General features: G+C 47.1%; 1 protein-coding gene across 1 annotated transcript in view; it reads right to left on the bottom strand.

Moving 5' to 3' along the window:
- Nucleotides 1-10,566, bottom strand: part of SLC35E3 (solute carrier family 35 member E3) — a 29,323-nt gene extending 18,757 nt beyond the window's left edge. The window contains exons 1-2 of the mRNA XM_040409772.1: nt 10,008-10,566; nt 7,291-7,401 (exon numbers count right to left, since the gene is read on the bottom strand). Coding sequence (XP_040265706.1) covers nt 7,291-7,401; nt 10,008-10,394 — 498 coding nt within the window. The 5' untranslated portion in view covers nt 10,395-10,566. The remainder of the gene's footprint in view (nt 1-7,290; nt 7,402-10,007) is intronic.
- Between the last annotated feature and the right edge of the window lie 2,080 nt (nt 10,567-12,646).

A 12,646-nucleotide genomic window follows, 5' to 3' on the forward strand; every position in this document is an offset into this window, starting at 1 on the left:
GAGATAATACAAGGCGCACCATTGATTTAATTGATATCACAAATAAGCGCAGAGACTCGGCGTTGTTGCTAAGTCTTGACGCAGAGAAAGCGTTTGATCGCTTAGGGTGGCCTTTTATGTTCTCTACCATGGAGGCTTTCGGTCTGAAAGGCCCTTTCCTTACAGCCCTCCATGTTTTATATGCCCAACCTACAGCGATAGTGAAAATGAAGCATGCTCATTCTTTGCCTTTTCCTATAAAAAATGGTACGCGACAGGGATGTCCACTGTCCCCCCTGCTCTTCGTTCTATGCATAGAACCCCTAGCGGCGGCCATTAGGTCTCATCCTGATATTCATGGGATTAAAGTGAATGCAGTAGAATTCAAACTTTCACTATTCGCAGATGATATCCTGCTAACATTAACTGACTTGCATATTTCGCTTCCCAACCTCTTTAAATTACTAGAGACTTATGGTAGATTGTCCGGTTATAAAATTAATACCACAAAAACTGAGGCTCTCCCTCTTAACCTAGCCCCTGATATTTTGACCACCTTAAAATCCAGCTTTAATTTTCATTGGACGGGAACGTCCTTGAGGTATTTGGGGGGTCAACTTAACCCCTACTTATTCCTCGTTGTACGCTCAAAATTTTCCATCTATGTTCCGAGAACTCAAGGCCTTACTGATTAAATGGATGCCTTTTCCCATTTCCCTCTTGGGCCGTATAGCATCAGTTAAGATGAATATTTTGCCTAAATTACTGTATTTGTTTGAAACTCTCCCAATTCCTGTCCCTGAGAAGGAGCTGCGTGATTTTCAGTCATCCATATTCAGGTTCATCTGGAATGGAAAGAGGCATCGCATAGCTTGCTCAATTTTAATGTCACCCAAAACTCAAGGTGGATTAGCAGTTCCAAATATTAAAAAATATTACTGGGCTACACACCTTAGAAGACTGCCAGCCTGGTCCAATATGTACGCGTACTCCAGATGGATGGAAATAGAGAAGTTGTGGATAGCCCCTGTACATCCGAACTCACTCATTTGGTACTCCCTACAACCCTCACTTAGACCTGAACTACTGGGCCCTATGTCTTTTACATGTAACATATGGTTGAGATGTAACAGACTGTTTTCACTTGCATCGGAAAAATCTTCTATGGTCTCCTTTCTGTATAACCCACTATTTAAGTTGGGAATGAGCACAGCTTTTCTTAAAACATGGTTTCCCAGGAAGTTGTTCAGATTTGCGGATGTTGTAAACTATAGGACTCTGGGCTTGTTCTCATTTGACGAGGTACGTTCCTTGCATCAATTACCGGAGTCTTATAGGTATCAATATGTGCAGATTTGCCATTTTTTTTCGGACCTCTTTCACTCAACGAAGGTGTCAACCCCCACGCCGTTTGAGAAACTTTGTAAATTGACTGTTACAACGAAAGGTCTCATCTCAGGCATCTATCTTATCCTATCATCCTCCTCTGTCACTCACTCCTACATGTCTAAATGGGAAGTAATTCTAGGCCATCCTATAACATATGCAGAATGGAAACCGATATGGGAACGAGCAGCGAAGTCGTCCTCATGTATCACATATAGGGAAAACACATATAAAGTGCTTATGTTTTGGTATCATACTCCACAGCTATTAAAACACTTTAGCCAAGATATCTCTGATAGATGTTGGAGGTGTATGATAGGTGAGGGGACCCACCTTCACATTTTCTGGGAATGTCCTGTGATTGTGCCCTTTTGGAGAATGGTGGAGTCTGTCTTTTTTCAACTCCTCGCAATTCGTTTCCCTTTTACACCTTTTTTTTACTTATTGAATATGCCAAAAATGTCATTAAAAAAACAATTTCTCCTATTAGTCCTTCAGGTGTTAACGGCGGCCAGACGCCTAATTGCGAGGTTTTGGTTGAGGGCAGACGCGCCTACCCGAATGGACCTCATACATAGTGTAAGGGAAGTTAGGAAAATGGAATACTTAACTGCATGTATTACTAACTCAGTCGATAGATTTACAAAGATCTGGCAAACATGGGATGACGCTTTTGATCACTTACAATAAAAGACCTTTGATTACCAGTTAGATTATTATTTTTCCCCCTTCCTCTAATTTCCCCCATGTGTCGTGTCATTGTAATTGTCTTATGTCCTTTTGTGGTTTCAGCCCTTAGTGCGTTTATTGGCCTCAGATGCAAAATGTATGTTTTGTATACTAATGTACATTTGTTGATATTGACGTTATGCAACATAATATTGTACCTGTATTGCCTCTTACGATTGTGCAATGAGACAATGTACCTGTACTATTTTTTCATTGATAAAAAAAAATCAATAAAATAAACAATTTAAAAAAAAAAAAAAAAGCCTTTGAAACATATGAAGTGCATGTAATTATTTCACTACATCACAGAAACAACTGAAACAAAGATCTGAAAGCAGTTTAGCAGAAAACTTTGTGAAAACTAATATTTGTGTCATTCTCAAAACTTTTGGCCACGACTGTACACTAGATTGTGGAGTGGTTGACCAGTGGCAGCATGTACACTAGATTGTGGAGTGGTTGACCAGTGGCAGCATTTACTCTAGATTGAGGAGTGGTTGACCAGTGGCAGCATGTACACTAGATTGTGGAGAGGTTGACCAGTGGCAGCATGTACATTAGACTATGGAGTGCCTGACGCGAGGCAGCATTTACTCTAGATTGTGGAGTGGTTGACCAGTGGCAGCATTTTTACTGGACTGTGGAGTGGCTGACCGATGGCAGCATTTACACTGGACTGTGGAGTGGCTGAGCGATGGCAGCATTCACACTGAACTGTGGAGTGGCTGAGCGGTGGAAGCATTCACACTGGACTGTGGAATGGCTGACCAGTGGCAGCATTTACACTGGACTGTGGAGTGGCTGTCTGAATTATTTACAGAAAATGGTGTGCTCTACATTTTTCCACTACATACTATTCTACATTGAACTGAATAACACTATACAACGTGGGCGTGATTAGCCCAGAATCATTTCAGTTAAAAATAAACAATTGTATACTCAATAAAACTAAATTTCTTATTTACCTATTATTAAACATTATTTTTTAGATTATTGTTGGTTACTAATAAATATATATGTTTCTCAGCCATTTTAGCTGGAATGAAAGACCGGGTTTGTTCACCCTTCGCTGAGTTGCCTGAGGTCTGGAAGCCATCCATGATAAGGAATCCACCCAGACAGCCATCACCACACCTAAGTGACCTCCATATGTGATTATAGTGGTTGTGGATGATCACAATCACAAAAGCTGAAAGAAATACCCTCAGCTCTGTCATCCCACATTCATTTTCCTGTCATACTGTACTACTCTATGTAGAGCTCCGTGCTGTTTATTTGTATTGTAATTTTCTGTAAATCTGAACTACAGGAACTTCAGGCCATAAAAAAGAAAAAAATACACTTGCATTTGGCTCTTAAGTCTAAAAATGTAGCAACATTATATAAAGAAAATAGGTCATGAAACAATAAATAACTCCATAGTAAATCAGATTATCTCCACAGTATAGTGTCACGGCTGAGGATGGGGGAAATCCTCAGCCGTGTGGAGCCCGGTGATGTTTCGGTTGCTTGGCCATGTAGACAGGATTAGGGAGCAGGTCACCTCCTAAGGCATCCCTAACCTGACCCTAGCTCCTAGTTACATGGGCCAACCTTGATGGTAGGAGGGCCCATGCTCCGGAACCTAAAAGTCCCTGCTGGCCCTCAAGATGACCCTCACCTAGGAGCTAAGTAAGACAAGCCCACTCCTCCTAGACACGGAGGAGCAGGAGTCTCAACGGCCAAGCTGCAGGAAAAGGGGAGACATAAACAGCACTATGGATATGGCAGGTGAACCAGAGTTCCACCTACCTGCCACAGCCTTGCTGACTGGATCCCTGTGTTAGCAGGGTGCAGATCACAAACGCATCCCCACACAGGGACCCAGATCCATAGCTGCACAAAATCACATATAAAACATCACACATAACTGGAAGTAACTAAAGCACAATATGGTTATGACATTTAAGGTTTATGACCACAGGGGTGGCTCTTACTGGCAGGTAATAAATACATGAGGCTGCTCTCAGCTAAGCATGGCTGAAGCAACCTGAAGGCCTGCAAAAGCAGTGAGGCTTTATAGGCCAAGAAGCCACACCCCACAGTCGGACACACCCAGTGATCACACACACTAGGAAGGGGATTAACCCTTCCAACACCAGGGAAGGGAAAACACCACTTAAAGGGAACGTGCACAAAATAACATAAAACACAGTGCACACATCCACACATCACACACAAAACCGCATGCGCAGCGTAGCGAGCTGCATGGCACAGCTCAGCCTGCTACGCTGCCACATACATACTGTTGCCAGCGGCAACCACAGGTGAGGCCAATACCACAGCCCTCACCTGTGATTGAACACCAATGAAAACCGCTGACAACCGCATGCGGTTCAGGAGTCACGGTCATAGCCATGGCCGTGACACTCCCACCCCTCAAAGCCCCCCCACCAAAAAAAAGACACGTGAGGGACTCAGACAAGGGGATAGGAGAAGGGGACGTCCACTCTCAGTGCCGGTTCTAAAAAGGGGTCGCTGTCAGCTGCATCCTCTCCCGGCTCACACTAGCCAGTCCAACGAGGACTGCAGCCCGCACCAGCAACAAAGAGAAAAGAACCACTGAGAGATGGACGAGGGGACTCTCCACTCACGTCCCCACTCCAGTCGCTGCCAGCAGACACTCCTAACCAGCACGCAGCCGGACCACTTACGGAGTGCTGCCAGCAGACGACCAGAGATGGGAACATGGAGAGGGACGAGGGATCCCCAACACGGACACGGAAGGTAAGGTGGCGGGGAATAAGCCACCAACCGTGCCGTAAACGGAGAACCCCCAGGAACGCTCTCCCTCCGGAGAACGCGCATGCAGGCCACATTGATATGGCACTGCATGCTGCACCCTCTTTCGAAGGTATGCATACCGCATACCAGACAAACACCACGTGTTCTAAAAATCAGGGGGAACGCCAAACGAGGCAACGATGATGGCAGGGAAACGCCACTCACCGCGCCGTCAGAGGCGAAACCCCCAGAACGCTCTCCCTCCGAAGAGCGCGCATGTACCCCTTCCGCAGAGGGCGGTACATGCTTCACCCTCTTTCGAGGGATGCATACTCCCACCCCTCAAAACCCCTCCCAACAAAAAAGGGGAAGGTTGGTGAGGCTTAGAAACAGTGGGAGGGGGGGAGGGGAAAGACAAACAAAAGGGGACACCAACACGGACAACGGTGAGCTAGGAATGGCGGGGAATGCCACTCACCGCGCCGTAAATTGTGAGCCCCATAACGCTCTCCCTCCGGAGAACGCGCATGCACCCCATCCGCAGATAGCGGTGCATGCTTTACCCTCTTTCGAGGGAGCGCCACGTAAGAAGCGACTGTGGTCATACTGTCACGGCTGAGGATGGGGGAAATCCTCAGCCGTGTGGAGCCCGGTGATGTTTCGGTTGCTTGGCCATGTAGACAGGATTAGGGAGCAGGTCACCTCCTAAGGCATCCCTAACCTGACCCTAGCTCCTAGTTACATGGGCCAACCTTGATGGTAGGAGGGCCCATGCTCCGGAACCTAAAAGTCCCTGCTGGCCCTCAAGATGACCCTCACCTAGGAGCTAAGTAAGACAAGCCCACTCCTCCTAGACACGGAGGAGCAGGAGTCTCAACGGCCAAGCTGCAGGAAAAGGGGAGACATAAACAGCACTATGGATATGGCAGGTGAACCAGAGTTCCACCTACCTGCCACAGCCTTGCTGACTGGATCCCTGTGTTAGCAGGGTGCAGATCATAAACGCATCCCCACACAGGGACCCAGATCCATAGCTGCACAAAATCACATATAAAACATCACACAGACATCACACATAACTGGAAGTAACTAAAGCACAATATGGTTATGACATTTAAGGTTTATGACCACAGGGGTGGCTCTTACTGGCAGGTAATAAATACATGAGGCTGCTCTCAGCTAAGCATGGCTGAAGCAACCTGAAGGCCTGCAAAAGCAGTGAGGCTTTATAGGCCAAGAAGCCACACCCCACAGTCGGACACACACTAGGAAGGGGATTAACCCTTCCAACACCAGGGAAGGGAAAACACCACTTAAAGGGAACGTGCACAAAATAACATAAAACACAGTGCACACATCCACACATCACACACAAAACCGCATGCGCAGCGTAGCGAGCTGCATGGCACAGCTCAGCCTGCTACGCTGCCACATACATACTGTTGCCAGCGGCAACCACAGGTGAGGCCAATACCACAGCCCTCACCTGTGATTGAACACCAATGAAAACCGCTGACAACCGCATGCGGTTCAGGAGTCACGGTCATAGCCATGGCCGTGACATATAGATATAAAATACAAGTAGAGAAATTTAAAAACAGAAAACGTTAAAAATAAAGCATTTCTCACTCCCACCGATTCCCACCACTGACATCACAGGTTGCTCCATTCTTCACTTCCTCTCCCAGCTCGACGTACCGGATATGCCAGAAAAGGCCTTCTCAGCCAATCACTGACCTTAGAAGTGACCCGCCTTAGTCAGTGATTGGCTGAGAGTGCCTTTTCCTGGCATTTCTGGAGCGGATACAGGAAGACGAGAGCAGTAGGGACTGAAGCAACCTTGGACAACAATGGCGGGGGATCTGCTTACCACCGCGGTCCCCGGGCGCCGTGCTCAGAAGGGATTTGTGGCCAGAGCTTCCCATTCACCGCTGCAGCTCTGGGCTCTGTTTGTGTAGGTGCTGTGGTTCGGAGGATCCACTCCACAGTTTCATCTCAGCCCTGGCCACAGCATGCTTGCTGCTGGTTTTTTGCAGCACTTCCTTAAGGGCAGAAGCGCGTCACTTTCTGGGTTTTATGAGTTAGGTCATGTGACCTCACTGATCTATCCTATCCCTCATGTGCATATATAATATCCAAAATATTTCATCATTATAAGGCCCCATTTATACAACCGTAGTGCTGCCGTGCCCATGTGCCGGCTGTGTGCACCCATTGACTTTAATGAGTCCGTGGTCTGCAAGATGCGGCCAAAGATAAGACATGTTCCATCTCTTGCTGCGCGGAGGTACAGACAAGGAGGTGATGCCAACTTCACACAGTCGGTGCCCGTAGTTTGTGGACCCGCAGCCCACAACACAGGCATGTCAGCACTACAGTTGTGTGAATGGGGCCCAACATGTTACGCAAAAGAAATTTAGGAGGATTACAAACCACTTGGTAAAGAGACGTGACAAGGACACCGAGGGCCGCAAACACCATTCCCAAGACATTAAACCTTACGTCATAGTAAGAGTTCAGGAATACTCCTAATGTAATAGGGACCTGCAAGAAATATCAAGAAGAAACAAAATTAATTTCAAGAGACTATTTTAGAAAGTCTGGATTATCTGCCTTTTTCTTACTGATGATATATCTAGGGATGAGCGAATCGACTTCGGATTTGCATAAAACCTTGTTTCAATACTGTACAAGGAGCAGGAGCTCCGTACAGTATTATAATGTATTGGCTTCGATGAGCCTGAAATTATTGCTTTGCTAAGTCTCGCAGTCTAAGGCTCCTGCTCCGTACAGTATTGGAACGAAGTTTTATGCGAATCTACTTTGGATGTTTCATCCACAGTCGATTCGTTCATCCGTAGATATATCCTTTGGATAGGTCATCGACATGTAATCGGAGGGGGTCCAAAATCTAGGACTCCCACCGATCAGCTGTTTGAGAAGAGATCCGAAGGCCAGGGACATCACAGCTATGTCACGTGATCTGGGCACGGCTCGGACCCTTTGGCCCCTTTCACACGGGCGCAATGCGTGATGTGAACGCATTGCACCCACACTGAATCCACTATAACCATGTTATAATGGAAAATAAAATCTACAGAACACCATACCCAAACCCGAACGTCAGTGAATTACTCCGGGTTCAGGTCTGGGTACCAACATTCAGTTTTTTTTATCACGCGCGTGCGAAATGCATTAAAACGCTTTGCACTCGAGCGGGAAAACTGAACAAAACTGACTGAACTCGCGCGGGTTTCCCACAACGCATCCGGGCCTCTCCCGCGACGCCCGTGTGAAAGGGGCCTTTCACTTAAATGGGGCTGAGCCACGTCCAGGCCAGTGAAACAGTCTTGACGCCAATGGCCTGCAGGAAGCCGTGAGAAGGCCGCAGCGCTACTGCGAGCCCTGCGGCCTTCTCAAACAGCTGATTGGCGGGAGTCCCAGGTGTCGGATCCAGCCGATCGGATGCTAATGACCAAAAAAATAAATAAAAAAGGCACAGAATCCCTTTAAAATTGCCTCCTAAGACTAGGTTAAAGAGGACCTTTCACCAGTTTTTACTTTATAGAAGCGATACCTCAAACTGTAGCCCGTGTTCCCTAGGGAAGGGAGGAGGAGACATCAGCTTTTCTCAGTGGGCGTCTCTTCTGTCTGGCCGTGGCGCTGTCCAATCACAGCCAGGGAGAAGGTGAGCAGTTTTTTTTCTCTTCTCCCTGGCTGTGATTGGACAGCGCCACGGCCAGACAGAAGAGACGCCCACTGAGAAAAGCTGATGTCTCCTCCTCCCTGTTCCGATGCTATTAATTAGCATACAGGGCGCGTAAACAGAACGAGGGGCACAGCGGCGAAACGGAGAAGCATATCATGAAGAAAATGAGCGATATGACATCTAGGGAAGATGGACTACAGTGTGAGGTATCGCTTATATAAAGTAAAAACTGGTGAAAGGTCCTCTTTAAACATTGGTGCACCCATATAATATTTAATGATAAACAATAATGATATCAGAACAAAAGTTAGGAAACATTACAACGTCTCTGCAATTTATTTTATTTTAACTTAATAAGAGTATATTTTGCTTGTGTATGCATATATGCTATATTAACTAACCCTAGTATTTTTTATGGTCCCCATTTACTGCTATTTTATTGTTGCGTTATCTGCCATCAATAAATGGCTTGAGACTTACATTATATAAAGCCGGGTATTTTTCATGCTGGATTTTAACAGGTCTGATCCTTTGAGATAAATCATCACTAGAGGTGTCTGGCAGCCACTAACTCCCCTCTCCCAATTAAAGGGGTTATCCCACGAAAGCTATTATCACCTATCCACAGAATAGGTGATAAATGTTGGATCTTTGGGGGTCCAACTACTAGCAACCCCCCAGAGGACCCCACAGTCTCCACTCTGAACAAGGGTACATTCACACGACCGCATTCTTGGTCCGTGTCCAATCTGCATTTAGTGAGGATCGCACGCAAACGCATTCATTTCTACCGGGTCATAGAAAATGTGGACAGCACTCGTATATAACCGATGCGCTGTCCGCATCCGTGCCGCTGAGCCACATATTATAGAACATGTCCTATTATTGTCTGTTCAATGGATAAGAGTAGAATTTTTTAAAATGGGGCCCCTAAAAAGTGCGGGATGCACACAGACCACATCCATATTTTTTTCAGAAATGCAATTTGCACATCGCAAAAAAACGGATTTGGTCATGTGAACGCACCCTAAAGCGGCGATGTGCATGTCCATCCACCAATCTGTCTACGTTTATGGGACTGATGGAGTGCTGCATCTCCCAGCATGCCCAACCAGATCAGTGTTGGTACAGAGCTTGGTTTAGTGATTGGCATTATTGTAAATGTAATCCATAATCAGATGCAGAAATGAACAAAAATCCCACAGTGCCCCACGGTACAATGTATTGCACTATAGGAGCCAAGCGGAGTCAGATGCCAGGCACGTTACAGTCAGCGCATTCCTTTACAATCCGGTGACGATTATATACCCCCGTGGAATGGGCGCATACGTTCGGCATGGAAATATACCTCCCATTCACATCCGTATTTCTGATTGGAATCAGTTAATACAACATAAAGCACAATCTATATAGGACATCAGCCCAGCATAGCCACACTCACCAAAGTGAGCTTGATCCTGAGCGAGAACGTCTTGCCGTACCAAAGGGTCTGGATGAGGATGATGACGGGAGTGGTCATAACTTTCGCCAGTTGGTAGGTGCCTATGGTGTTGTTCTGGAGGGACAAGTTGGTGAAGACCACAAATCCACAAAAGCTAAGTGCTAGGAGCAGCACCTTAGAGGCAGGAAGGCTCTTGGGGCAGAAGACCCCAAATCTCTGACATAGATACAAGCCCAGCCAGGTGACCACGAAGTGCACAAGGGTCAGGCTCATGTTGGGGAAGCTATGATGGACATAGATCCACTTATTGATAAACACAATACAGATTGATGACAGCAAGTTTACCAGAAGGCCAGCAGCTATTCTCCAGGGGGCAGGGGCTGGCATGCTGAGAGAATTCCTGCACTAGATAGTGAGAGGATGGCACGTTACCCAGGCTGTCAGGGACGGGAGCTTGTCACATAGCGGAGCGCTAACAGCAGGCTTATAGCTGGCGCACAGCGCTCACTACCGACCCCTCCTACCAGCCAGCACAGCGGCTCAACATCGGCGCATGCGCAGCACTGCCACAACTGGTCTGGACACGTCACAGCGTTTCATTCACTGCGAGTAGCAGGCGGGGCTCTGGGCTCAATGGGCGTTCTGCCCAAACCTAAGATGGCGTCTGTAACATGGTAATTTACTGACAACTGTGTCTAGACTCCATGCGCCCTAAGGACCTTCTCATGTCACGTGACATGTTAACGTCAGGTGGGTTTGAGGCAGACATATCTACGTCCCATTTACAGTGGTAATAAAGATTAATAAGAACTAACCCTAATGATGGTGTTATACTGGCTAGATTACCATACCTCCCAACTTTTGAAAAGAAGGAAGAGGGACAGTATGTGTCGTGCGAAATTTTTCCGCATTAGGCCACACCTGTAACTCCACCCCAAAAAGCTATACACCGAATCCCATCCAGTCCCCTAAATGCCCCCACATACCGTAGTAATTATTCCCCCTTTATGCCACCACACAGTAGTTATGCCAGCATTGTTTCCTTCACAGTAGCTATGGCCAGATATGTGCCACCCTTACAGTAATATGCCCACATGTGCCCCCTCACAGTAGTATGCCTAGCTGTGCCCCCTCCCAGTAATATGCCCAGCTGTGCCCCCTCACAGTAAAGTAATATGCCCAGCTGTGCCCCCTCACAGTAAAGTAATATGCCTAGCTGTTCCCCTTCACAGTAAAGTAATATGCCCAGCTGTGCCCCCTCCCAGTAAAGTAATATGCCTAGCTGTGCCCCCTCACAGTAAAGTAACATGCCCAGCTGTGCCCTCTCACAGTAATATGCCCATCTGTGCCCCCCCAGTAAAGTAATATGCCCAGCTGTGCCCCCTCACAGTAAAGTAATATGCCCAGCTGTGCCCTCTCACAGTAATATGCCCATCTGTGCCCCCTCCCAGTAAAGTAATATGCCCATCTGTGCCCCCTCCCAGTAAAGTAATATGCCCAGCTGTGCCCCCTCACAGTAAAGTAATATGCCCAGCTGTGCCCCCTCACAGTAAAGTAATATGGCCAGCTGTGCCCCCTCACAGTAAAGTAATATGCCCAGCTGTGCCCCCTCACAGTAAAGTAATATGCCCAGCTGTGCCTTCTCACAGTAAAGTAATATGCCCATCTGTGCCCCCTCACAGTAAAGTAATATGCCCAGCTGTTCCCCTTCACAGTAAAGTAATATGCCCAGCTGTGCCCCCTCACAGTAAAGTAATATGCCTAGCTGTTCCCCTTCACAGTAAAGTAATATGCCCAGCTGTGCCCCCTCCCAGTAAAGTAATATGCCCATCTGTGCCCCCTCACAGTAAAGTAATATGCCCATCTGTGCCCCCTCACAGTAAAGTAATATGCCTAGCTGTTCCCCTTCACAGTAAAGTAATATACCCAGCTGTGCCCCTTCCCAGTAAAGTAATATGCCCAGCTGTGCCCCCTCACAGTAAAGTAATATGCCCAGCTGTGCCCCCTCACAGTAAAGTAATATGCCCAGCTGTGCCCCCTCACAGTAAAGTAATATGCCCAGCTGTTCCCCTTCACAGTAAAGTAATATGCCCAGCTGTTCCCCTTCACAGTAAAGTAATATGCCCAGCTGTGCCCCCTCCCAGTAAAGTAATATGCCCAGCTGTGCCCCCTCCCAGTAAAGTAATATGCCCAGCTGTGCCCCCTCACAGTAAAGTAATATGCCCAGCTGTTCCCCTTCACAGTAAAGTAATATGCCCAGCTGTGCCCCCTCACAGTAAAGTAATATGCCCAGCTGTTCCCCTTCACAGTAAAGTAATATGCCCAGCTGTGCCCCCTCACAGTAAAGTAATATGCCCAGCTGTGCCCCTCACAGTAAAGTATTATGCCCAGCTGTGCCCCCTCACAGTAAAGTAATATGCCCAGCTGTGCCCCTCACAGTAAAGTATTATTCCCAGCTGTGCCCCCTCACAGTAAAGTAATATGCCCAGCTGTGCCCCCTCACAGTAAAGTAATATGCCCAGCTGTGCCTTCTCACAGTAAAGTAATATGCCCATCTGTGCCCCCTCACAGTAAAGTAATATGCCCAGCTGTTCCCCTTCACAGTAAAGTAATATGCCCAGCTGTGCCCCCTCACAGTA

Source organism: Bufo bufo, chromosome 1 (assembly GCF_905171765.1).
Source record: "Bufo bufo chromosome 1, aBufBuf1.1, whole genome shotgun sequence".
Lineage (NCBI taxonomy): Eukaryota > Metazoa > Chordata > Amphibia > Anura > Bufonidae > Bufo > Bufo bufo.